At 42.8% G+C, this 27,777-nt stretch overlaps 2 protein-coding genes across 12 annotated transcripts in view; one reads left to right on the top strand and one right to left on the bottom strand.

Moving 5' to 3' along the window:
- DUSP16 (dual specificity phosphatase 16) overlaps nt 1–27,524 on the top strand; it is an 89,258-nt gene extending 61,734 nt beyond the window's left edge. For all 11 annotated transcript variants that reach the window (XM_042945825.1, XM_042945833.1, XM_042945828.1 and 8 more), the window contains 4 exons: nt 1,967–2,130; nt 14,562–14,721; nt 22,840–22,963; nt 24,764–27,524. In XM_042945825.1, coding sequence (XP_042801759.1) covers nt 1,967–2,130; nt 14,562–14,721; nt 22,840–22,963; nt 24,764–25,940 — 1,625 coding nt within the window. In that variant the 3' untranslated portion in view covers nt 25,941–27,524. The remainder of the gene's footprint in view (nt 1–1,966; nt 2,131–14,561; nt 14,722–22,839; nt 22,964–24,763) is intronic.
- The window catches only part of BORCS5 (BLOC-1 related complex subunit 5), a 115,518-nt gene continuing 110,462 nt past the window's right edge, over nt 22,722–27,777 (bottom strand). Inside the window, exon 7 of the transcript XR_006204702.1 lies at nt 22,722–23,006. The gene's annotated coding sequence lies outside the window, so the exon portion shown is untranslated. The remainder of the gene's footprint in view (nt 23,007–27,777) is intronic.

Genomic DNA, 27,777 nt, shown 5'->3' with positions numbered 1-27,777 from the left:
TTGCTTGCTGCGTGTGCATGCACAGGGCATGGTAGTGGTGGTGATAATCCTGAATAAGAGAACAGCATCAGAGTGTGAAATGAAAGTGGGTTTTGTGTGGCTGGAGGCCGTGCTTGGAAATGGTAAGTAATGAAGCCATGAAACTATACGGGAACACATCCTGAGGGCCTCATCTATCACATGAAGGAGTATGGGATTTCTGTAATGGAACTGCCTACCTTTCCATCAGGTTACCTTAAGAACTGCTGATGAGTAAAAACTGCACAGACACTTAGGTGGAGGCTAGGAATGACACTTCAGCATTTTGCGGGTACCATAGCTGTCACAGGCCCCTTGCCATCCTAGCTTGCTGCATTGTGGAACCTGTATTGAGTACAGACAGTAGACACAGGAGTCCAGCAGATTCAACTTCAGTTGAACATACTATAGGGGATAAAAGGGATGACATACTCTCCCCTCCTAGCTCCCTGCATGTCTGCAGTTTTTGAGGGCATGTTTTAGTTGCTTCTGGAAGTGGACTAAAGACTAACAGAATGTAACTCAAAGAACTGGAGATAAATGTTCAGTGAGATTTTAAGATCTTGTTTAGGGCCTGATTAAAGAGGTAAAAGTGGGGCTGCCCTGTCCTAATAACATGTTAATTGTTTTTTAATTAAATAGTACTAAAAATATACAAGTATTTCCTGTGATCCAAATCTCTTTGCTTCCTGACTTTGAACTTGGTGAGTAATGAGGGTTTGGCTGGGAGAAGATTTCTCTAAAAATGTATCAGAATCTTTAGATTCTGGGTTTGGATTTGAATAGCAAGGAATATTTATATTGGAAAACCCAGGGAAGACCATATTCATTTTTTCTTTTTCAGAGGGGGTGAGGGTGCCTCCAATGGTTGGGTAGATGTCTTGTCATTAAGAAATGGCAAGATGGTGATTTAATGAAGGTCACAGAGCAGATCATAGTAAGGACTGGACTAGGAAAAACGGGATTCTTCTGGGTGTAGGAATCTTGCCACAAGGCCTTCACATACCCTAAGAAATTAGGGTCTGTCACCACTTCTTCATAGTGCTCAGCAAAATGAACAGTGGATCCCAGGAGTCACTGGTAATTATAGGAACCTTGATTAACTGTCCAGGAATTTCAAGGACTTGATGTGGAGAATATTTGCAAGAGTAGGGGCGCATATGTCTGTAATCCCTTTGACATAAAAAACCTACATAGTAGGAAGATTTAAATTTAACTCTAGCATTTTTAACTTGATCAATTTTATTTTGAAGAAATAACATCTGGCCTCAGTTCATGGTTGTTTTTGTTTTGTTTTTATATCCCATTTCACCTCTCTGAGTAGTTGTCTTGGCTTATTTGCTACTTTTTTTTTTTTTTATTTTAAAATATTTATTTATTTTGAGAGAGAGAGAGCACGTGAGTGAGTGAGCATGTGCATGCCAGCATGGAAGAAGCAGAGAAAGGAGAGACAGAATCCCAAGCAGTCTCTATGCTGTCAGTGCACAGCCCAGTGCGGGGCTTGATCTCATGAACCCATGAGATCATGACCTGAGCCAAAATCAAGAGTCAGTTGCTTAACTGACTGAGCCACCCAGGCACCCCTATTTGCTACTTATTTTAAATCCTCTTTAAGTTCCATAGGAGAGTATTCATTTGGGAGACTGAGGGCAGGGAAGAAATGTAGGGTAGGTGAGGTTGGAGAGAGGGAGAAAGAGACGGGTCCAGTTAGGTGTCCTCAGGGGTACGGCTCCCCATCGTGGCCCTGTAAGCCAAGGCTCACTGCCGGGCTGTATGCCAGGCTCCGTGGTGGACCGCTGTGGACAGGAGTACGTGTGTAGTGCTGTCCACTTGCATCTGTGGGATTTGACTTTTTTTTTTTTAACCAGTTAGAGTTATATTTGAGCAGTTAACGAAAGGCTGATTTTTATCTTAGTGCATGGCATAGTAATTTTATGTGTATTTTTAGGTGGGTTTGCGGAGTTCTCCCGTTGTTTCCCTGGCCTCTGTGAAGGAAAATCTGCTGTAGTCCCTACCTGCATTTCTCAGCCTTGCCTTCCTGTTGCCAACATTGGGCCAACCCGAATTCTTCCCAATCTTTATCTTGGCTGCCAGCGAGATGTCCTCAACAAGGTGGGTGCTTTGAAAATATCCTTCATTGTAGGGTTTCTTGTTAGCAGCTGGAGAAATCGCGATTGCCCATCAGCTGTTGCTTCCAGAAAGGAAGTACAGCATTCTCAGTGTGACTCCCTGTGGCACTTGCATTAGCTTCTGGAGGGCTGTTTTGTTTGATGTTACTGATTTGCCATAAGATGTAAATGTTGTCACACTTGCTTGTTCCTCAAAGATCCGGGAGACCTGGGATAGGACAGGATTTGTCAGAAGTGTAGCCGGATTTTCTTAGTGTATTAATTGTTCTGTAGTAGTCATTGGGCACATTCAGGAAGGCTGATACTTCCTAGATTATTTCACATTTGTAACTGTATTTACTGAGGCATACTAGAAAGGGACTCAGGCTGAGCTTGGATTGAAGAAGAGCCTCTGGCTGGAGGGATGGGGGTGGGAATAAGATGGTGAGGAGAAGGGCTAAGAGCACACACTGCAGGCTGCCCCGTCAGTGGCTGCCTGGAGCAGCTTCGTTGAGAAAGAAGAGGGAGGAGCTCGGACTTGCTGAAAAGGTTCACACACGTGAAGCTGGTGTGCCCAATAGAGGAATCCATAGTGATCCAGGCCACCGTATTTAATGGTACAGGTGTAACAGTAGTAGAACTAAGGTCTGCCTGCCTGCACAGCTTATATGCTCTTAACTGGTAGTGCTAGGAAACTGTGCTCTAACTTCCCAGAAAAGAGGTTTTTCTCTAAAAGAGCAATCAAAGATCTTAATTTACCTGTTGGTGACTTACAGGTGCTACTTTATTTATTTATTTTTAAAGAGAGAGAGAGAGAGAGAGAGCAAGCAGGGGAGGGGCAGAGAGAGAGAGAAAGAAAGAGAGAGAGAGAGGATCCCAAGTAAGCTTTGCCCTGTCAGCACAGAACCCACTGTGGGGCTCAGTCTCATGAACCGTGAGATCATGACCTGAGCCAAAATCAAGAGTTGGATGATTAACCGACTAAGCCATCCAGGCACCCCACAGGTGCTACTTACTTGTAAAGGGGGGAGGTACCTTAACCTTTCCCCTTGAGTAATTGAAAGAGTTGGGCTGACCATAAAGCTAGCTCCCAGATTGGCTTGTATTAGCACGTGAAAAGCAAAAATACCCTGTTTGCCAGCAGTGGGGGATTCTTTCATTTTTTTTTTTTTTTTTTTTTTTCAAAACTCCCACCTCTGTAAAATTTTGCCTCGACACTGTTATTAATATCTCTGCTTTTACTGTGAGAGATTTGAAATTTGATAGTTTATACTGTTTCGGGGTTTTTTGGTGTAAAAAGATGATTTTATTAAAACACGGGGACAGGACCCATAGGCAGGAAGAGCTGCCGATAGTTTATACTTTTATTGAGCCTTTCTGGTGGGGTCACAGTTCCTTTGAACACGTGATTATTCTGTTTTAGAGATAAGCAAACTATGTCACAGAAAGCAAAATTAATTTCCTACAGTCACATGCATCCCTGGGATAAAGCTGAAGATGTTTTAGTTAATCCTCAATCAGAAAATGAAATAAAATTCATCCTAGTTAAGGATGCTGTCCCGATTTACCCCTAGTTAAACAAAAAAACATAACCAGTCAGCAGGTGCTTTTACAAATAATTGTGTTATAGATCATTTTTGTTACTTTTGACATCAAGTTAAATGGCACATTCATTTTGCTGTGCACCATTTCCAGGTTTAACATATGTGTCTGTTAACGACTCTAGCGGTTAAAATGGACCCTGGAGTTGAAGACATGGGGAGAGGATGGTTTTCTCCTTCAGCTGGTTTCTCAGTGGACACTGAACAGGCTGAAGAGGATATGTACACAGAAGCATCGGGAGAAGGTGGTTGTAGGGAAGGAATAAATTTATGGAAGCTCAAGGGGAAAACAGCCTGGGCAAGGAGGTTTTGTGGAAGACTGTCAGGAAACTTCTTTACAGCAGATGTAAAGGATGGTGAGAAGTAAGCATGCTTTGAAAATGGTGAGCAGGAATCCCATAGTGACCTCTGGATTCATTGTTGAGAAGAGTCCTAATGCTGACAGGGATTTTAGAGATCATGCAGTCAGCCTCCTTTCCTTGGTCAGTGAGGAAGCTGATATTCCAGAAACATTAAGTGAATTCCACGACACCCAACAGATGAGTTTTGGGACCAGATGTGGCTCTGTTGAACAGATAGCTTGAACTGATCTTTCTGCTCAGCTCTCTGATTTAAACTTTCCAGGAGAAATAATATGCTGCTTCTCTTCCCGAAGATCTCCAGAGATGAAGATTTTGTAATTTTTCCTAATAGCACATACCTTTTTATTAGAATTTAGAAGCTGAAGTTTTTAAAAACATCGATGATAAGACCACTAATTTTATTAGTTTTTTTAAAAATTTTTTTTAATGTTTTATTTCTGAGACAGAGACAGAGCATGAGAGGGGGAGGGGCAGAGAGAGAAGGAGACACAGAATCTGAAGCAGGCTCCAGGCTCTGAGCTGTCAGCACAGAGCCCGATGTGGGGCTCGAACTCACAAACCGTGAGATCATGACCTGAGCTGGAGTCCGTTGCTCAACCGACTGGGCCACCCAGGCGCCCCTAGTTTTCTTTTAAATCAAGTGACACCAATATATTTTAAAAGCATATCATAGAAACTTTATTAAAATCATATTTACCACTTAAAATGCTAGGCTCTTTATATTATTGCATTTAACCCTCATAATAGGATTAAGACATAGGTTGGCTCTGAGTTGTCACTTACCCAAGATTTTGTGGCTGGGAAGTCATGGACTTCAAAGCTGGTTAGTGGCAGAGATCATCCTCACTCAAGCTACTGTTCTGGCTTTAAGGCTTGTGTTCATATAACACCAGACGTACCCATCTTCTAGAAACTAGAACTCTCTAGAACAGGCTGTTATGAAGGACTGACGATCTAAACTGTTTCTTGAGTCACTGCTGAGATTTTCTTTCCCTAGTTTTCCTACAGCACATTCTGTACCAGCACTGTCCACTAGAAAGGTAATACAAGCCATATACTTAAAATGTTTCAATAGCTTTATTAAAAAAGTAAAAAAGAACAAGTGAAATTAATTTTGATAACTTTATCACAGTATATCTAGAATATTATTTCAATGTGCAATCATTGAATGTAGAAAAACTATTGCTATTTTATGTATTTTTTGTACTAAAGATAACTTTATCACAGTATATCTAGAATATTATTTCAATGTGCAATCATTGAATGTAGAAAAACTATTGCTATTTTATGTATTTTTTGTACTAAGTCTTTAAAATATGGTGTATATTTCATAATTACTACCCATCTCAGTGTGGCACAGTTCAGGTGCTCAGTGGCCTCATGTGGCTTGTGGCTACCACAGAGGACAGTGTAGGTCAATACTTTCAACATATTTTAATTTTACTCAGGTTTCCAAGGCATAGCTCTTCTGTAAAAGACCGTAAGAAGTCATTGGTAGCAAAAAGAATACCTTCAATTTCTTTTCCCCTCACAACTGTACTTTTGTTTCTCACAGTCTGTTCTTTTATTCTCTAGTCTTTATACAAGAATTGGAACAGGAATAGCTTACTGTACTAAAAGTAGTTTGCCAATGCCCAGTTCACATCTGAACTGAGTGGGATTTGCGCAAGAATCTCTAGTTACTGTTGAAAGACCAAAGTTCCTGATTTTCTGCCTTATCGCTTAACATTTCCAGTAGAGACTTTAGTTTCACACTTAAATGCATGAAATGTATGATGGAATCACCTGTTGTCAGTAGTCACAAAGCCAGAGCTATATCTGCAGTAAGTTAGCAGTTCTCCTGCCCCCTTGCCCCCCATCCAGACAGTGTGCTGTTGGCACTCTTGGTGTTGCTCATTTCACTCTTGGAATCAGCAAGGTTGGTTTTCTTGTGCTGCCAGGTTGTGTTGCCTGCCACTGGGATGACTGCCACTTTCTCTGTTGTTTTCTTACCAGAACTAGTAGCCTAGACACAGAATACTGCCTTCAGGGTTTCCATAAGATCCAGGAAGGCAAAGGCCAAAATTATCAGTAAAAATACACCACATGGTGCTCAAGTTGAGTAGACAAGACCAGTTCATTCCACAATGATGTACAAGACGAGGTGAGTGACTGTAGAACTCCCACTACCAACGCAGCCTGGCGTGATGGTTGACAGCTGGCCTTGGAGGTGGGCAGTTTTGCTTCCCAGGTCTTACCTTACCAGCCATATCACTTTAGCTAAGTTGCTGAATCTCAGTTTCGTCACCTACAAACTCATGATTCCTGCCTTCTAGCATTCACGTGAGGTTCAAATGAAATCACGTATCCCTAGCACCAAGGACAGTTCCTGGTTCACAGGGCCCTTGGTCAATGTCCTCAAGAGGTGGGGTATACCAGAGGCTTTCGTGAGTGGTGGATACAGTGGGTGTGGTTGACTGAGGAAGGCTGGATGGAGGAAGTAGGACGTAAGGTCAGTTTTGAAGGCAAAAGGAGTGGCAAATGCAAAAATATTTATTTGAATGGACTTCAGAAAAAAAAGTGACAATTCCATTGTCTAAAATTGCAGTGCCCCTGGTGATTTAATGTGATCTCTCTCCTCAGTCTAGCTGAACATGGGAAACTTGGCCAAGTAGAGCAGTTTTATTAAGGCTTGTATATCAATCTGTGTTCCATTTATTACTTCATAGTCTGCAACAACAGATTATAGGACCCTTACTTACAAATTAGTCCCAACTACAGGGCAAAGTTTATTTCATTATTTAGGAGAGAGAAGCTTTGAGAGGGAAAAAATTGTGAATGGAAATCATAATAATAAAATAATGAAATAAAGATTATTTTTGACTCAAAAATGTTATTTTTGAAAGTTTTCTTAATTGTATATTGAAGCAAGAATCCATCCATCACCCACACGGTTACAATTTTTTTTCTTCTGATGAGAACTTTTAAGTGCTGTACATTACATCCCCATGACTTATTACTGGAAGTTTGTCCCTTCTGACCATTGTCACCTACACCCCGCATATGTTCTCTGTATCTCTGAGTAGATTCCTTTAGATTCCACATATGTAAGTGAGACTGTATAGTATTTTTCTCTGACTTATTTCACTTAGCATAATGTCCTCATAATGTCGCAAATGGCAAGATTGGCAAGATTTCATTCTTTTTTTATGGCTGAATAACACTTCATTGTATACCTGTACTACATCATTATCCATTCATCGATTGATAGAACACTTCTGTATATCTAGAGTGTTGTAAATAATGCTGCAGTGAACATGGGGGTGCAGATGTCTCTTCGAGTTAGTGTTTTCATTTCTTTCAGATACATACCCAGAAGGAGAATTTTTGGATCATATGGTAATTTTATTTCTGATTTTTTGAGGAACCTCCATATCATTTTCCATAGTATCTGTGCCAATTTACCTTCCCACAAGCTATTTTTAAAATAAGATAAAGTGTAAGGGAACTAACATTTAATGAGACTCTTATATTATGTGCCAGTTATTTTGTCCTTATAATAGCTTTATAAAATGTACGTCATTAGCCTTACTTTACAGGTGAGGAAACTGAAGCTGAGAGAGGTTAGACGACCTACTCAAGATCATTCAGGTAACAAGCGGTAACATGCTAGGTTGTGCTTTGGTTTTTCTGGGTCCAGTACCCACACGCTTCTCATTATTCCTGCCACACGGCGTTCATCCATGCAGCAGGAGGGAAGGTAGAGCACACAGGTAGGTGCATGTGCTGTTAGAAGGGTAAATGTGGTTAGAGGAAATTTACAGAAATTTGCTATTGACTGTGTACATTTTTCAGTACCCCAGGAAACAAGATCCTCTGTCAGCTGAGAGTGAGGAGAAGGAATTTGAAGAAAAGGGGAAATGGGTGGAACGGCATGTAGGAGAGAGGGAACCTAGGGAAATAAAACGATTGCTGAGAAGCATGAATTGGAATTGAGATGGAGCAGCGTTGCTGAGTGGTTTTCTCTGGCTGTGTTCAGCTGCATGGGCGCAGACACAGACCAGGCGGGTGTGGGTGCGGCTGCGTGGGTGCAGAGGCAAACCAGATGGAGAGTTAGATTGACCCAGGGCTGTAATCTTGCTGGGTGAGTGTGAAGAAGCCATAGTGGGACACAGGAGTTGAGGGTGGAGGCAAGGGAGTAATTTATAATGACGGACCACAGAATTTCACTTGGGCAAGGAAGGCAGACAGATACCATGAAGATGAAGGACCGAAAAGGGGGTAGAGTCAGAGAAGTGTAGATCCAGGGGAACGAAAGGATTCCAAGAGTGGTGGTGTGAGAGAGAGCGAGCTGGAAGGAGAGGAGGAAGGGTTGGGGGGGGGTGCTGTGAGGTCAAGATGAGGGACAGGCCAAGGTTGTTGGTAATGACCGGGACTGACTGGGTCACATTCGTGAATGGTGAAGGTGAGAAGTTCAAAGAACTGAGAGACCAAGGTATCAGAAGGATATTTGAAGCCAGAGAAGATTATTTTGCCAGTAGAAAACATTTGTTCACAGACTTAGCACAAAGTTGAGCTACATATTAAATGGCATAATGGGAGTGCCTCTGGAATCTTACAAACTGTGATGCTTAATAACGGGGCAGAGAAATTTTCAGTTATGGAAAACAAAACTGAGCAAATTCCATAAATATCTCTTTATAGTGTAGTAAGAAGTCCTTGACATTCATGTGCAAATGAAAGCAATCATTCTATAAAACAGACCCATTCTTCCTAATAGTAGTTCCAGCCCAGCACCATCATCAGAAACATTGCCTTAAGATGCCCTCGAGCCACTTATATGTACATTTGTAAAAACAATCCGGAGAGCAAGTTAATAGAATGTATGGCTACATGAACCTTCAAAACTCAGCGATTCACCCACCTCTCAACCCTGAGGCCCAGCAGGTGCTGCCCGCTTTACGGCTAGGCTAGCAGTAGGCTCCTGTGCCTCCACTGCTGGAACAGTGTGCTTACCAGGAGGTATCGTGTTTGTTCTCAAACCTGTTTAGGCCAGCGTACTTGTTATTATAATTGTGCACATTAATTAAAATATTACATACGCCCATGAAATATGAATGAGGGAAGAGTGTTGTTTTTCTATGATTTAGGTTAAATGTTTTGGGACGATCCAGGAAAACCAAATTGCTTTACGTCTTTTTTCTGTCTAAACTAGGAAGCAGTAAGGCAACTGTAAAATACCTGAGGGGCAGTCATAAACCAGGATTCTGTACTGATGGTGTTTCACAGGTTTTTGCTCTTCTGAGAAATGAAAGCTCTTAAGTAGTATATGCACTTGGTTGTGATTTGCTTAAGAACTCCCATCATCTAAACCATACAAAAAAAAAAAGCAGCAGCCATGGTCCAGCATCAGAAATTAGTGAATGAATGTACATTTATTTGTTTTAAATTAAAGTGGTTCAAGTGTATATGTATTATTTTACTGACTTTTGCATTGATGTAGTTACTGCCACCAGATTACATATTGTGTTCAATTTAGTAACCATGTTATATTTAAATTTTACATGGTAACATCTTTGGATTTTTGTTTGCCTCTTTGTTTTTAAAATTAGCCATGTTTTATTTATCAAGTCCCATCTTATGGCAAAAAGAATTTCAGGGAATAGTTGAATAATTGACTTAATAAATATTTTTACAGTAAAATTTTTATAAAGCAAGTTATATTTACCATTAAGATCATTTCCTTTTTCTCATTTCATGTTTAAATTATTATTTTTTCATATGTATTTTTTAGGTTATTTATTTTGATAGAGAGCACGAGCTGGGTAGGGGCAGAGAGAGAGGGGAGAGAGAAAAATCCCAAGCAGGCTCCACACTGTCACCACAGAGCCCTATGCGGGGGGTTGATCCTGTGAACTGTGAGATCATGACCTGAGTTGAAACCCGAGAGTCAGATGCTTAACTGAACCCTCCAGGCACCCCTGTGTTTAAATTATTTTATCATCACTCAGTTTTAATATATTAGTCTTTTTCACCCTTCCCCTTTTGCCAGTTATTTAAAATTAAAAAACCGCTGGGGCACCTGGCTGGCTCAGTCACAAAAGAGTGTGTGACTCTTGATGTCAGGGTTGTGAGTTCAAGCCCCACGTTGGGTGTAGAAATTATAAATAAATACTCAAAAAAACCTTTACTACTTAAATGCATCTTTTATGGTACACTGTTTTATAAGTGAAAAATGCTTTTGAGATATAAACAGCATTGTAAGGTTGGATTATTGATGTATCTTAAATATGTCAGGTCAGAATGGTGCCTGTATAGTGTACAGCACATTTCTTTGCACATTTCTGTCTGTCCAGCATGGCGGTGTTGCTGAAGGTTGGTGCGTGGCAGCAGTCAGCACAGGGCAGTGGACCTGCACGCAGGGAGCCAGTTCTCCCCCTGCAGCAGTAGATACCTGTGCAAACATGGCAGAGGCCAGCACTGTAATGCCTGTGGCAACAGCTGAGGTGACAATAAGGGGAAACAGAGCAAAATCAACACTTTGTGTAAGTGTCCTCAAATGTGTCCTGAGTTGCTCTGAAAGTCTCCTCAAAGAAGTGCAGGCCAGAGTGGTCCCTCTACTTTCTAATTTGTTAATGATAGTTGAAATGGGCATAAAGAATGAAATTAAACTTTATATTCTAATACTTGAATTAGTTACAAAGGATGTGTATATGTAGGCTAATTCCCTTGTTGCTCCATCTAATTTGCTTTTTTTTTTGAATGCTTATTTTTATTTTTGAGAGAGACAGAATGTTATCAGGGGAGGGGCAGAGAGAGAGGGAGACACAGAACCCGAAGCAGGCTCCAGGCTCTGAGCTGTCAGCACAGAGCCCGACGCGGGGCTCGAACTCGTGAACTGTGAGATCATGACCTGAGCCGAAGTTGGATGCTTAACTGACTGAGCCACCCAGACACCACCCCTAATTTGCTTTAAACAGAACTTCAGCAAAGCATGGCCACTAAGGACAGGTTTTGGAGGTGGATATTCTTGATTTGAACTTTGACTCTATCCCACTAGCTGTGTGACTGCAAACATTGTGTAACTTTCTAAGCCTCAGTTTTCTCATTTTTAAAATGGGAATCATAATAGTATCCATACCAGAGGGTGGTTGTGAGGATTAAATAAGACAGTCTATTTAAGTTTTTTATTTTTATTCTAGTATAGTTAGCATGCAGTATTGTATTACTTTCAGTGTATAGTATAGTGACTCAGCATGTCCGTACATGACCTGGTGCTCATCATGACAGGTGCCCTCCTTAATCCCCATCACCTAGTCAGCCATCCCTCCCCACCCCCCACCTCTCCTGATCACCATCAATTTATCCTCTATAGTTAAGAGTCTGCTTCTTGCTTTGTCTCCCTTTTTTTCCCTTTGCTTATTTTGTTTCTTAGATTCCACATATGAGTAAAATCATATGATATTTGTCTTTCCTGGACTTATTTCACTTGGCATTATACTCTCTAGCTCTAGCCACATCATTGCAAATGGCAACATTTCATTCTTTTTTAATGGCTGAATAATATTCCAATACACACACAAACACACACACACACACACACACACACACACATATGCCACATCTTCTTTATGCATTCATCTATCCATGGACACTTGGACTGCTTCCATAATTTGGTTATTGTAAATAATACTGCTGTAAACATAGGGACACATGTATCCCTTTGAATTAGTGTTTTTGTATTCTTTGGATAGATACCCAGTAGTGCAGTTAATGGATCATAGAGTAGTTCTATTTTTTAACTTTTTGAGGAACTTCCATACTGTTCTCCAGAGTGGTTGCCCCAGTTAGCATTCCTGCCAACAGTGCAAGAAGGTTTCTTTCTCTTCACATCCTTGAGAGACAGTCTATTTATTTATTTTTTTTTAATTTTTTTTTTTTACGTTTATTTATTTTTGAGACAGAGCATGAACGGGGGAGGGGCAGAGAGAGAGGGAGACACAGAATTGGAAGCAGGCTCCAGGCTCTGAGCCATCAGCCCATAGCCCGATGCGGGGCTCGAACTCGTGGACCGCGAGATCGCGACCTGAGCTGAAGTCGGACGCTTAACCGACTGAGCCACCCAGGCGCCCCAGAGAGACAGTCTATTTAAATGCTTAGCACAGTGCCTGGAAAAAGTAGGCATTCATTAACTGTTAGATATTATTTTATTAATATGTGCCATGTACCATAATATTATTAATAAACCTCTAGCAAAGGTGCTCAGCAAATATTTTTTGACTGAATTTCGGTTAAGTGGCCATTTCTATAAACTGTAGGTTATGAGGCTACTTGTCAGAAGTATACATTGTTATGTTCTTTCTGTGGGAAAATCAAATTCGACAGTCACTATACGCTTGTAACATGTTTTGTTCTTGGAACTGCCTTTTGTCTTCTGAAACTTCTAGGTCCTCATTACTGAATTGGGTGGAAAGCGACATTACTACTTCCCTTTACTTTTAATTTAATAAACCTTTGTAGTACTGCTGGTGGATAGGAGAAAGACACATAAGATGGTTCATTTCTTTAAGGACCATTGGCAAGAAAGGCTTGAAAGGCTCTTAACTCCAGTGACCTGCTGCTGTTCTTACATGGGAGATACTGCAGTTGATCAAATGGTAGTAATCTCAGTGCAGAAAAACAAACGTGACCTTTGCTACATGTACACAAGTTTAAAAGTTGTAGTGAACACCATGGAGATCTTCACAGCCTAGTTATTAACCTAGCAGAAGCACGTGAGAGCATCAGCAGACTGGGGCTCTGGCACCACAGAGGCGTCAGTCACTCCAGGAAGCTCACCTGGTTCTCAAAGCCGTTCTTTGACATCATCTCACAGGTGAAAGAGGGTTTATTAAGTCTGCCTTTTATGTAAGATGTATTTCTTGTGCCAGATGTAAATGAAGAGACTCAGGGAATTGGCATGTCTTAGGAGGGAAAACAGGAAGATCATCAACTGTCTTTCAGGTAGTTGGAAAAGATTTGGAGAGGAGGTGCCATTCCAAGAAAGGGAATAAATGACCAGCGTTGCTTACAAGGGAATTATTTTAGGCTTAGAACACATAGAACTAAATGAAGGGGGGTTGTGTAGGCTTGTCTGGAGAACGGTAGACGGCGTTATCAGTCGAACAAACACGTATTGAGTGTAACTACGTAGCCGGTGCCAAAGGTAGAAAAACAAGTGAGAATCAGTCCAAGATCTACCTCGCTATTTTAATAGGAGAGACAAAAATTATCTGCTAATTATAACCGTGTGCTCAGTGAACAAAGTACTTTGGAAGGGCAGGGAATGGAATGGTTAATTATGCGTCAGTGGAAGGAGTACATAGTAAGGCTGATTTCCACAAAGCCAGCAAAGTGGAAGAGAGTCACCAGGAGGAGGAACAGGCACAGGAATGGTGTGAACGCCAGAATGGAAGCGTGGGCGTACATGTCTTGTTGGGGGATTTGGACAAGAGCAGGCAGCGAGACGATGATGACATTAAAGTGTGAACAAAGCACTTAGCCCGTGTTTGACTGTAAGAAAGATCACTTTGGTTCTTGTTCAGTATATGGTTTAGAGATGAAACCCCGCAAGCTTTAAGAACTCCCTGGTGGCTCTGTGTGATGCTGGTGGTGGTGAGGGCTGACCACTGACTGAGCAGCAACCAGATGGAACAGAGAGGAGAGGACAAATGGTGGAGAGGGGGAGGGTAGGTTCTACCAAAAGGCTGTGGCAGCCATTTGGATGGGGGTCGTGAAGGAAGCGAAATGAAAGGATCCTGTTTTCCAGCTCAAGTGTCTGAGTAAATGGTATTACCACAAACCAATTTTGGATTCCAAAGAGGAAACCAGTATTTGGGGCACAGAATGATACTGTGTTTGAGTTTCTGACATTTTGAGTTTGAAGGGCCAGAGGAGCATACAAATAGAGACATCAGTAGGTGGTTGGAAGGAGGGGCCGGAAATGGAAGAGGATCTGTATTTACGAGTCAGTTGTCAGCATGTAGAGCTGATAAAGCTCTGGCAGTAGATTCAATCTTTCACAAGAGTGTTCTGAGCTCAAAGACTACCTAGGACTGTGTCTTTGAGAACAATCAACATGTTCGGTTTGGGAAGAAAATGTTCTTGTTGTGTGCACCTGTATTCTAAAGTCAGAGCGAACTGTCATGGTTTTATTTTGTATTCTTCGACTTCTCTCTCAGCAGTGAAGGTAATAGAGAATTGGTTGTATTCATGATGTGTGTTCTTCAAGCATGCCATTGGAAACAGGTTTTTGCCCTTAAAAACAATTCTGCTTGAAACTGAAGTCTCTAAATGTCATTGCGCTAGGTTTTTGGATTTCACCGATTGAATTAACTCTGATTTCAAGGAAAGTAGTAATTTTGATCATGATATTAAGCTTTCCTCTTCAGTGTGGAAAGCTTTCACACTCCTCAGTGTGGCGCTCACATTTTAATTGCTCTTTCCCTCCACAGGAGCTGATGCAACAGAATGGGATTGGTTATGTGTTAAATGCCAGCAATACCTGTCCTAAGCCCGACTTTATCCCCGAGTCTCATTTCCTGCGCGTGCCTGTGAATGATAGTTTCTGCGAGAAAATTTTGCCGTGGTTGGACAAATCAGTCGATTTCATCGGTAAGTAGTTCAGGGTAGTATTACAGGCCCTTTAAGGGTTATAGTCTCATGTGCAGGTGCACCCCTCCCCTCTCTCCCTTTTTCTCTCTTTAGAGAAAAGGACGCTATTGCAGAGATTTCAAAAGTCTGAAAACAACACATGATGCTGCTTATCTCACTCAGTGGCCAAGGTGACGTGCCATGCTGTCTCTAAGAGACTGGCCTTGTGACATTATAGCTAACTAAACCACTGCCAGGGTTAAGCCTGATGGCATCTGTCATTACATATTTGCAAGCACTTGAAATCAGTTAAACTTCTGGGATTAAATTTTGTAGCCATTTCCTCAAATCCTATAAAAGACTTTCGGAAAGTTTGGTGGCATTCCTTAAACTGTTTTTGCCTTGCTGCTATGTCTTCCCCAGAGAAAAGTCAAATCCTGTGAAAACAAATCCCATTACATCTAAAGTCTTTATGCCATGAGATTTGTAAGCTTCAATCCATGTGCCAGTAATTTCAAGTAGTACCGGCTCTAATAGAATTCACACACACACACACACACACACACACACACACACACACACACACGGTCATTTCCTTGGGGTTGATTGTGATAGGCTCTGATCTGTCCTGTGCTGTGTTGTTTGCTGGGCCTGGGCCTGTTAGTCCTGGAGCCTCCCAACTCCTAGCTTCAGGTGCTTTGTGACATTTTGGTGCCGCAGGATGAGGTCTTTTGGTGGTGGTAAATTGGTGATGTGTATTTGAAATGGGGTTTTACTGGAGAGTAGCTGAACAGAGGAGGTACGCTGTTTGCTTTTGAGCAGCGTGGCACGGTTCACTCTTGATGTTCCATGTGAGAAGTTTTTCTTCCCCCAGTCACAGAAGCTTGAGCACCGTAGTCCACAATTAAATACTCTGAATTGGTTACTGTAATTAAAAAAAAGAACTAGTTCCTTTTAAGATGTGAAACGCTGTAAATTGAGCCCCTCAACTATACCCTTTCATCTGTGAGAGGAATTTTTTTTTTTTTCTAGATAATGCTTTTGGAACATTGAGTAATTCCAAAACAGTTCTGCCTTTTTTTTTTCTTCAAGATTCCAGATTGCTAAAACTTTTCATCTTTAATTAGAATGCAGCCTTTGAAATGCCAGAAGATAAATGGCTTAGATAATTCACATTACAGTATTCACAAACAAAACTCCCCAAATTAATCACCCCCACCATTGTACTTCTAGGAAATATTCAGTATATCATTCAGTTTTTGCCTCTTTAAAAGAGAACAAACGTTCTCTTTTTTTAACGTTATGGTTAATGTTCCCATTCCATGTCACATCAATCCAAAGACATTTGGCTCTAATTTTAGCTAAAAGTGCAGTTTCAGAATCTATTTAGAAGAGAACCTGATTCTCTTAACTCATCACAATGTCTAAGCTTTTAGGAGGGTTAGCAGAAAAGAGAGAATATGAATAACTTTGCCCCAACTTACTTTCTTCTTTCATGGGAGATATTGGGGTCATCCTGCCACTTTTAATCCAGACAAAAAGAATTTACTGTGTTCCAACTTGGTTAAACACACCCAAGTACACATATTGTCATTTATTTGTAACATCTGAAAATATTTATACTCCTCATACTCCTCAGTATTTCACCTGCTTGTGCCTATTTCCTAGGGCCACTGTCCTTATCCCACCCAGGTCATTGAGGGCAGAGTGTCCAGCCACGTTTTGGAATCCAGTGCACAGTCACGGTAGTTGCTGGTCTCTAGGGGGCTTTACGTGAGGGTGGGTCATGGCAGAGTGCACGCTGTGAAGATGCACCCTCATACCAGGGCTTAGAAACTTCCAGGCTTGCGGGTGTTTTTTCTTTGTATTATTTAGGTAAATTCCAGTAAGTTTCTGGGTTTGTTGGAAGGACTCAAGTGTTCATGGAGTTTTGTCTTCGTTTTTATTTCACACGGGCAGTAGTGAGCTCGGGTTGCCTGTTTGCACTACAGGACACGCCCCAGGTGGCCCCAGTCCCGGTTGCTGCTGCTCCAGGCTCCTGCCTCGCCTCTTGAGTTTAAATGTAGGCCATACAGGGAGGTGACTAAGGGCATGTACTTTGGAGCCAAACTGTATTTGAGTCCTGTCTTCCTTGGGTACTAGTTAAGTGATTTTGGGTAAGTTCCTCCGTTTCCTGATCTGGAACTGAAGATAATGTATCACTTTATAGGGATATTGTGAGGATTAAAATAGATAACGTACCTAGAATACCTTGCCACTCGCCTAACTTATAATTGGCTCTTAGTAAGTAGTAGTGGTTGTAAAAATTAACATCTGAGAAGTTCTTTGGTTTTCTTTTTCTTTGAGCTGTCCTCTAGAAGCTCAATTATTACTTCTTTATTTTTAGCCTTTGTAACTTCACATCTTCACTGGCTTCCCCTTACCCTTTTGTTATCCTCTCTGCCCTTTGTTAAAAGATTTTTATTCCCAAATAGCTGTGGTGGCAGCTTGTTTTTCTTCTCTCCAGTTTTCACCATCAGTATTTTTGTTGCCCCCTGTTCAGGAACCTGCTGTCCTTAGCCTAACATTCCCAGACCCTCCAGCACCTGCTCCCCACCTTTACAACCTTTCTGTTCCCTCCCTGCCCCACACGGCAGACTGTTGTCTGTGCAGCCTCATTACTCCCAGTGTGTAGCTGCCTGGCACACACACTTTGCTGCCAAGAAATGTGTTCTAATGAACCCAATCCAGTTAAATCACTTTTCAATCAGATTTTTAAAATACATCCTCAAAGGTGTTGTGACTGTAAAAGCAATGTAAATACAATGCAGAAAATCCGTAAAACAGAGAAAAGGAAACCTGTAACTTCAGCATCCTAACACATCTGTTATCATCGTTTTATTTCCTTCCAGCCTTTTTCATTTTTTTTTAAAAATATATGAAATTTATTGTCAAATTGGTTTCCATACAACACCCAGTGCTCATCCCAACAGGTGCCCTCCTCATACCCACCACCCACCCTCCCCTCCCTCCCACCCATTAACCCTCAGTTTGTTCTCTTTTTTTTTTTTTTTTTAACGTTTATTTATTTTTGAGACAGAGAGAGAGCATGAATGGGGTAGGGGCAGAGAGAGAGGGAGGCACAGAATCGGAAGCAGGCTCCAGGCTCTGAGCCATCAGCCCAGAGCCTGACGCGGGGCTCAAACTCGCGGACCGCAAGATCGTGACCTGAGCTGAAGTCGGACACTTAACCGACTGAGCCACCCAGGCGCCCCTGTTCTCAGTTTTTAAGAGAGTCTCTTATGCTTTGGCTCTCTCCCACTCTAACCTCCTTTTTTTTTTTTTTTTTTTTTTTTGTTCCCCTCCCTCATGGGTTCCTGTTAAGTTTCTCAGGATCCACATAAGAGTGAACACATATGGTATCTGTCTGTCTCTGTATGGCTTATTTCACTTAACATAACACTCTCCAGTTCCATCCATGTTGATGCAAATGGCAAGATTTCATTCTTTCTCATTGCCAAGTAGTATTCCATTGTATACATAAACCACATCTTCTGTATCCATTCATCAGTTGATGGACATTTGGGCTCTTTCCATACTTTCGCTATTGTTGATAGTGGTCCTATACCCAATGGGGTACCTGTATCCTTTGGATAAATTCCTAGTAGTGCTAATGCTGGGTCACAGGGTAGTTCTATTTTAATTTATTGCGGAACCTCCACACTGCTTTCCAGAGCAGCTGCACCCGTTTGCATTCCCACCAACAGTGCAAGAGGGTTCCTGTTTCTCCACAGCCTCACTAACATCTGTTGTTTCCTGAGTTAATTTTAGCCACTCTTACCAGTGTAAGGTGGTATCTCAGTGTGGTTTCCACTCACAGAGTCCCCCTTAGGATCTCCTGCAGTGCTGGTTTAGTGATCATGAACTCTTTCAGTTTTTGTTTGTCTGGGAAAGCCTTTGTCTCTCCTTCTATTCTGAATGATGGCCTTGCTGGATAAAGGATTCTTGGCTGCATATTTTTCCTATTCAGCACATTGACTATTTCCTGCCACTCCCTCTGGCCTGCCATGTTTCAGAGGACAGGTCTGCTACTACCCTTATGTGTCTTCCCTTGTAGGTTAAGGCCCATGTGTACCTAGCTGATTTCAGAATTCTCTCTTTATCTTTGTGTTTTGCCGGTTTCACTATGCCAGTTTCATTGAATCACTTAGGGCTCTAATTTTCCCCTCATGGTCTAGTATTTTCCTACCTTTTTTTTTCAGCTTTATCATTTTCCATAATTTTATCTTCTGTTTCACTTATTCTCCTGTCTGCTTCCTCCATCCTTGCTGTCATTGCACCTACTTTATTTTGCACCTCATTTACAACATTTCTTAATTCATTGTGCCTATTTCTTAGGTCCTTGATCTCTGCAGCAATAGATTCTCTTGTCTTCTATGCTTTTTTCAAGCCCAGCTATTAGTCTTACGACTATTATTTTAAATTCTTGCTCAGATATATTGTTTATATCTGTTTTGACCAATTCTCTGGCTGTCATTCCTTCCTGGAATTTCTTTTGGGGAGAATTCTTCCCTTTCATCATTTTGGCTACTTTTTTGTCTTTTACATGCTTTAATAGCTTGTTATGTGTCCTGCACCTGCGAGCAGTACTATATTAAAAAGGGGTCATACATTGTCCAGGGCCTGTCCCTTCAGGAGGTGTTTTTGGAGTGTGTTGTGTACTCTCTGTTGTTGTGACTCTGGTTGCTTTATCTCCCTACTCGTGGTGGTTTGGACCCTCCACCAGGTGTGCTTTGATTTGTTCATTGAAGTGACCCTGGAAAAAATTTAAAAAGGAGTAGAGTGGAAGAAGCCTTATCTCATACAAAGAGAGAAATGACAGGGGTGGGGGGAAAAATGACCAAGCAGAGATTCAGAGAAACTATATGGCTTAATCCTGAGAGAAAGAGAGGAAAATAAAGAAGGAGATACAGAAGAGGTGTAAAAATAATACATTAAAAATGTCTGTTTAAGCAAACCAACAACCAGAATAGAGAAGGGAAGAAAGAAGAAGAAAAGTGTGTATGTGTGTATAAAATAAGACTTGACCAAGAATCAAATCAGAAATGCAAAATCATCAGACTTGTCTGATGATGCCTTGGAATGGAGGCTGTGCTGGTCTGGAGGAGGGGCCATCTGGTTTGGTCAGTGTCAGTTTTGTTCTGGCAGATATGCAGTTACCGGGTGCAGAGGGTGTGGTTTGGTGTAGGCGGGTCCCACCTCCACTGGGGGCCCACTGTCCTCTCTGAAGCCCCACCTTTTTGGTGATGGGGAGAAAAATGGCGACACCCCAGTCTCTCCTCCCTGGACCGGGTGTTCCAAACCACAATGTTCAGGCTGTCCTCACAGTGCCGTGTAGGTGAGAGTGGGCTGGTTTGTCCTGCTGCAGTCTCCCATGCCTCCCAGGCACTCGGCTGGGATTCAGACCCCGTTGTTTTAAAGGATCCTGCCCTGGGCACCCTGGTTCCAGGGTAGTGTCACTCTGCCCAACCAGCTGATAGAGGACCGCCGGCTGGCAGGTGCCTGCAGGGTCTTTTGTCCTTGGAACGCCAATATACCCCCTGCCACGGCACTTGAGGGAGGGGGACAGCTTTCTCCCAAATCACCTCTGAGCTCACTACCGAGCCTGGGGCCAGCTCCCCCTCCCCGCCAGGGCCAGGTGCACAGACTGGCAGCCGGCTCCAGTCCTGGTCCAGAGAAAGTTGCACAACCCTGGATTGTCACTCCTAAGGCTGTTTGCAAGTTAGAGACTAACTGCTTTTTTCCGTTCCCTGGTCCATGGTCCAGAGAGGCTTTTCTCTTGTCCAAATACAATACCATGCTTCCACAGCCTCTCTTTTTCTTTCTTTTGTCTCTCCACTGAAGGAGATCCTCCTTCAGTCAGTGCCTATGCTGTCTGTTTTATCTCTCCCAATTTGCAATCATGCATCCCTGTCCTGCCAAACTGTCCCTGTAGGCCCCTGGAGATGTTTCTGTCACTCTCTAGCCCAGATTCCTGGAATTCCAAGTCTTCTGGCCTTGGTACTGCTGTGTTTGAAGGATTAAGGAACGTCATGCCTCCCTACTTCTCTGCCACATTCATCCAAGTCAATAAACATTGTTTTTAAAGGAAGTGTGGGTGCATATCCCATTTACTGTGTTTACTGCATAATATGTGCCCAATGTTAAACCCTTTGAGGTAGTTAGGAGCAAGATCCTTATAGATCCTTACAGACTTGTTTTGAGATAATTATTTTAAATAATTGAGAGAATATTGTCAACATTTAAAAAAAATTGAAACTGAGCCTACTTCCAATAAGAATTTAAGGCAGCTTACAGTCTGAGACTGGGATCAAAAGATGCATTGACACACATACACATTAAAATGGAAAAAAGGGCAAGAATCAAGTAATATGGGGGTAGAAGAAGTATAATCTGAATTACAGTTACCTATTGAAATTGCGTGAAAATCTTAGCTCTGAGCTTCTTAGCAGCCAAGGCAAAAGGGGAAATACTAAGATCAGTACAGGCTAAGTCCTGTATAGTTGAGATAAGGAAGAGTATTCTGTAGGCCCAGGAAGGTAATGGACTTTATGTACATGGGTTTATGTAGTATTATGTTGTATATACATATTTCTTAATTTCAAGAAGTATTCGTATTCATTTGTTACTATTCCACTGTGTTTGATTTGTTTATCTAAGGAAGGCTGTTTGATTTTTCATATACTATCCAAAAGCCCTATGTGTTTTGTGCATAATAAATCACATACCCTGGAATTTGTAATATTTGTAACAGAGGTGGTGAGATTGGAATGGCCTTGTATTACTATTCAGTTGCCAGAGCCAGAGCAGATTCCCTGGATATGTTAATTATAAGAGCTTTAACATAAGGTTTGGTAAACTTTTGGTGCTGTCAGCTAAAACAAGAAGGAAAAGGGAAGAATTTAGCTCCATGGCAGCAGTTCATGGTGAGCACGTGTGTAGTTGTTTACCATCGAGGCAGTCATAATATTGGCTAAAATATGAGTAGCTTCCAGGCTGTGTGGGATAACTTTGCCCGTTCCTACAAGTAGCCTTTTAAAGCCCCACAACAGTGAGATGGCAGCACTGTTTGCTTGAATGTTCTTGGTTCTCACAAAGTGTCCAAAAGTCCTACCCTGTTGTACAGAATATACATGATGCAATCAGTAACATCTCCATATCCAGGAAAGGTACAAGTTCCCTTGGTCCTCATTAAAGTGACCTGCTAAACCTGATTCCTAGTATATACACAGTTTTCTTCTTAAACTCAGCAAATGAATTATGTTGAGCCACTTTATGACCTACAGAAAATTCTCCTAAACAAAAATAGGAAACGATAGGAAGAAAGATTCTATGAGTCAGCATTTTAAAAGTAGCTTGACCTGGTATCTTTTTGCTTTCTGATGCGCTATCGTGATGAAGTCTTTCTCCCTCCTGCTTTTTAAGTTAGTAAGGTATGGCACATATGTTTGAAATGAGAAAATAGTTTTAAAAATGTAATACCTCTTATACGTAGCAAATCATTTTACCGTACACCTAAAATACAATGTTATATGTCAGTTATATCTCAAAACCGAAAATTATATCTCAAAACTGGAAAAAAAATTAGTGTCTCTTACATAACTAGAAAAAAGTTGGGAGTGTCAGACAATATGGGTAAACAAAATATTAGCTAAGTCTTAAGATTTGGGGTGTTACTTTTTTTTTTTTTTTTTTTTTGGGGGGTGTTACTTTCTTTATACTTCTCTGTAATTATGAAATTCTCTACACTAAACAAATGGAATCCTGTCATCACAATGTAGGATTTATACTCAGGGAAAATTATTAAAATTAAAAACAATAATGTAAAAAACACATTGGGAAATGTACCAAGTAAGAGGCGATCTTGAGTAGGGGACTCATTGCTTATTAACATATTGGGACCAACCTCCATTTGGTCCTGTATGTAAATGGTGGGGGAAATTATCTTCCCTTACCTCCTTAAAAACTATTGAAAGGAAGAATATTATGAATACAGGAGATTTACTTTGAGTTATCAGATGCAAGTAAGCAAATGGCAACAAGATCTCACTGTTGAACAAAGTTGTTCACGGTGACCCTTCTCGAATTTGACTCCTGCAGAGAAAGCAAAAGCCTGCAACGGATGTGTCCTGGTACACTGCTTAGCTGGCGTCTCTCGCTCAGCCACCATCGCCATCGCCTACATCATGAAGAGGATGAACATGTCCTTAGACGAAGCTTACAGGTGAGGACAGGGATATGCCTTGTGGACTGGGTTTTCACTGGACCTGAGACATGAAGAGAGAGGAGGGTGGGTAGCCAAATTACAGCAAAACAGGACTATTTTAGTTACATTCTTTACAGGTGACTGCATTTTTAAATGGTTTTTCAAAGATTAGAGAAGAATATAAGTCAGCATGAGTTCCACCTGAACATGTGTCAGATTCATCCGCAGCTACTTTTTAATTTTAAGGAACAACAAATCTAAACAGATCTCTACCCTGTTAAGTGAGTTTGTATCTTTTCCTAATTGGGGAAGTACATAGGAGAAAAATGCTCCAGCAGGATACCCATTATAGAACTCCTACTTCTGCTTCAAACTTTGTGCTTTTATCACTGTGAGGAAAAACCCTACGTACAAGACCAAGTTATTGTCAAAATCCACTCACTGAGTGGGATTTCCTCCATTCATTCTAGAGTAGCCCAGATTCTGCATTTGGCCTGGGTTGCTCCCCCCACCCTTGGTCAGATGGAAGGCAGGCAAGTGACATGGGCGTGAGGACCGTTGAATCTGGATGGGTGAATCTGGATCCCCTGCGTGGATAGCGGGGATTGGTTTTCATGCGATAAACGGCCATAAATATAGAGGCGGGAAGCAGGCCTATTGTGACAACTGGACTTTTTCTCAAATTGGAAAATTTGGAAAGAAGAAATGAGCTACCCGAAGAGCTTCTCATTTGAGGAATGAGACTGGAGGAGAAGGACCCTCCCTTTGTCTGCATTAATTCCCTTGTCCTCAATTCAGGCTTTTCTCCCTAAAAGTCTTCTGGTACCGTGTAGAAACCAGAAGCAAAAGCACTTTTATGTCATGTTATGAAGTCTTACTATGAGGACCCTGCATTTGTACTTGTTAAAGTTGAGCCAGTTGTCTCTGGCTTTGTTAATTTGCTTTAGGTTTACTTGATCTCCAAGGAGTTTGATTTTTCACCATATTCAAATACAAATTTTCAATGTAGTTTCACTCCTGCATCTTCTGAGGTGTGTCCATGAAGGTTAGAAACCATCGAAGGATTTGTCCACTATCTCTAGGAGTCTATGTTTCCACAATTAAATAGAAAAGCTATTTATTACTAGTTTTTACCCCTTGAAGATTCTTTTTTAACACAGTGGTTACAAAAATGGATGCAGACATGAGACCTGGTTTTGAATTCCAGCTCTGTGAGTTTGGGGAACCGAATATAATACTCTGTTTAATGCATTGGCCTAGTGCTTAGCACACAGAGGCCAGCTGACGGCTGATGATTCTGTCATGCTGGCTGTCGTGCTGGATACAAAGAGAAGGAGCTCAGGTGTGTGCTTTGAGGCTGTGGCCATCTGATACTTGCTTTTCGTAAACATATGAAATGTCCTGAGGAAGTGACTATGAGGACTTTGAGAAGGCCTGATACTGGGAAACTGAAGTGGGAGAGTGGCTGTCACACCGTACTTCTGAGGGCAGCACCAGCCTGAGTTGGTGGGGAGGACGGAATCCTCTCTTATCTGTTTCATTGGAAACCTTGGGTCCTTGGAAACAAGCTGGCTAAAACTAGAGCTTCTGGGCCCTGGGCCCTCTCTCTCTAGCATGCTCCAAGGACGTGGTATAAAGCTCTCCCAGTGCAAAGGCCCTTTTATTCTCCACCTTGAACTTTTAAGCTAGTCATCTTCCATAGGTATTTGGGAGGCTCTAATATTTTCCTATCTTATTTATTCACTTAGTACTCTGAATTTAACACTGTTCTTAAGATAAAGTGTAGTTGTAAAATTTGAGGGTTTTGTTTCTTCATAGATTTGTGAAAGAAAAAAGACCTACCATATCTCCAAATTTCAATTTTCTGGGCCAACTCCTGGACTACGAGAAGAAGATTAAGAACCAGACCGGCACATCAGGGCCAAAGAGCAAACTCAAGCTGCTGCACCTGGAGAAGCCAAATGAACCTGTGCCCGCGGTCTCCGAGGGCGGACAGAAGAGTGAGATGTGCCTCGGTCCACCCTGTGCCAACTCCGCTACCTCAGAGGCGGCAGGGCAAAGGCCCGCGCACCCTGCCGGCGCGCCCGGCTCGCAGCCGCCGCTGCCGGAGGACGGCCCGCTGGTCCAGGCGCTGAGCGGACTGCACCTGCCGTCCGGCAAGCTGGAGGACAGCAGGAAGCTCAAGCGCTCCTTCTCTCTGGACATCAAGTCCGTCTCGTACTCGGCCAGCGTGGCCGCATCCTTGCACGGTTTCCCCTCGTCAGAGGATGCTCTGGAATACTACAAACCCTCCGCGGCTCTGGATGGGACCGGCAAGCTCTGCCAGTTCTCTCCGGTCGAGGAGGTGTCGGAGCAGACTCCAGAAACCAGCCCCGACAAGGAGGAAGCCAACTTCCCCAAGAAGCCTCAGCCCGCCAGGCCCGCAGAGAGCCAGGGCAAGCGGCTGCATTCGGTGCGAGCGACGGGCGGTGGCGCCGCCCAGCGGTCCCTCTTCTCCCCGCTGCACCGAAGCGGGAGCGTGGAGGACAACTGCCACACCAGCTTCCTCTTGGGCCTGTCCGCCAGCCAGCAGCACCTCGCCAAGTCTGCCGCCGGGCTGGGCCTCAAGGGCTGGCACTCAGATATCTTGGCTCCCCAGACCTCCGCCCCTTCCCTGGCCAACAGCTGGTATTTTGCCACGGAGCCCTCGCGCTTCTACTCTGCCTCTGCCGTGTACGGGGGCAGCGCCGGCTACTCGGCCTACAGCTGCAGCCAGCTGCCCACCGGCAGCGACCAAGCGAACTCCGTGCGCAGGCGGCACAAGCCAGGCGACAGGCCCGACTCGCGGCGGAGCTGGCACGAAGAGAGCCCCTTTGAAAAGCAGTTTAAACGCAGAAGCTGCCAGATGGAGTTTGGCGAGAGCATCATGTCCGAGAACAGGTCGCGGGAAGAGCTGGGGAAGGTGGGCAGCCAGTCTAGCTTTTCAGGCAGCATGGAGATCATTGAGGTCTCCTGAGGAGACAGACACTTGTGACTTCTGTTGACAATGTTTGTCTTGTTCACAAAAAAATATTCCCTGTAAATCTGAAGTATATATATGTACATACATATATATTTTTGGAAAACGGAGCTATGGTGTAAAAGCAAAAGATGGATCAACACAGGTGTCTCTCCACACCTGCACTTGAGAGATCAGCTGACACATCTCTCAACGAAAGTGGAAGGGCAAATGCTAGATTTCCTCCTAGACAGATGAGAAACTTTGCAGCGAATTGCACATCCTCTCGTTCTTCCTAAATCCGGTTGTATTTGGTGTTGGAGGACGGAATCCCCTACCATTTAATTTTCGTGTCGTGCCACAGGAGATCTCAAGCACTAGTCTCTGTCCTGTCCCTTCCGTAGTGCACCTTAGCGCTGAGACTGAGCCAGCTCGTGGGTCGGGCGGGTAGACCCCATTAGGGACAGAACCTCATGGTAAATGCAAGAGAAACGATCGCATCCAAAGCGGATTCACGCGTCCACGCTCACCCGGCAGCCGATGCGCGCATCACTCTGCCGGACAGACCGTTAGGGGCCTTGCCGTGGTCTCCTTCGGAGCACACCCAGTACCTCAGACTGCAAGTCGGGGCTCTCACCACTACCAAGTCTGGTAGCCTGTGTCCTAGGCCTTGTGGGTAGGTAGGTAGCTAGGCACACTTTGCAGACCAGTTCAGACTATCTCTGCACAAATTTCCAGTAGGGCCTGGTTGGAGGTGGTACCTTGTTTTCTTCTTCTCAGCTTTATGAAGAGAAGGGAAACCATCTAGGATTCCACTTAACGGCCAGGGATCTGGCAGCATAATGACTGAAGCTAAGGTCGGGAGGCTAAACAAGTCTACCTCCCTCCCTGTAAATCCGAGAATTGTTCAGAACGGTGTTGTTACCTTGGTTTCAGCCAGATGGGGATGTACTTGGGTCGGTAGCAGAGCAGCAGAACTTTCGAGTTCTCAGCCAGAGTACAGTTTTTTCCATTTCGGTCTCACTGCACATATAAGTTTTGTAAAAATCTAACAGGTAGAATGTTATAGGAAACTACCAAGAGGGAGAAACTATGGAAATATTAAAGAACTAACGTTGCTGAGGAGAAGCAGGAAAATCAATTTTTTCTCGATGGTTTTCTCCTCAGCACGTGACGAGGGTGGTAGTTCTGTGATTCCCTTTCTGATTTACTAATAGGGCTGAGAGGCTGGTGACGTAAGGAGTGTTCAGAATAACACAGTATAGGAAGGTGAGGGGAAGGTGGTTGGATTTGATTCGTTGTGAGCAGAGTGGAAAGCTACAGCCAAGCTATTCTCAGAAACTATCCCCAGTATTCTTTCAGTAGAAGGGACACATCAAAATGGAGCAGGACCAACGTGGTCTCTCAGCCTTTGACCTACAATCACTGTATGGAATCAATCCTGGCAGCTGAAAATAGGTGATTGGAGCAAGGATACAAGTGTTAGTACATACCTGCTTTTAAACTCCCTGGCTTGAGTCTTGTCAACTATAGTATGGCCCTCTTTTGAAGCCTTAATTCACGTCAGCAGCTTTTGTGTGTGTGTTTGGGGGGGGGGGGGGGGGGGTTGTCGTTCTTTACTGTAAGTGTAGCTAGTTGCTGACTCATATCTCAGGTTTTTCTGTGTTCGAGAAATGGATAGTCCTTTGACTAGTATGTGACTTTGTGTTTCCTGTGATGACTGCTGAAACCAGCACAGAATGAATGGCGTGACTCAAAGCTGACTTGTTCATGATGATGCTGAGCTTCGCGTAACCTAACTGGTTGTGCGCAAATAACGCGCTGTGATCTGGGTGTAGAAAGAAGGCAGGAAGAG

The sequence above is a fragment of the Panthera leo genome, chromosome B4 (genome assembly GCF_018350215.1).
Source record: "Panthera leo isolate Ple1 chromosome B4, P.leo_Ple1_pat1.1, whole genome shotgun sequence".
Lineage (NCBI taxonomy): Eukaryota > Metazoa > Chordata > Mammalia > Carnivora > Felidae > Panthera > Panthera leo.
This window is presented reverse-complemented; position numbering and strand designations above follow the sequence as displayed.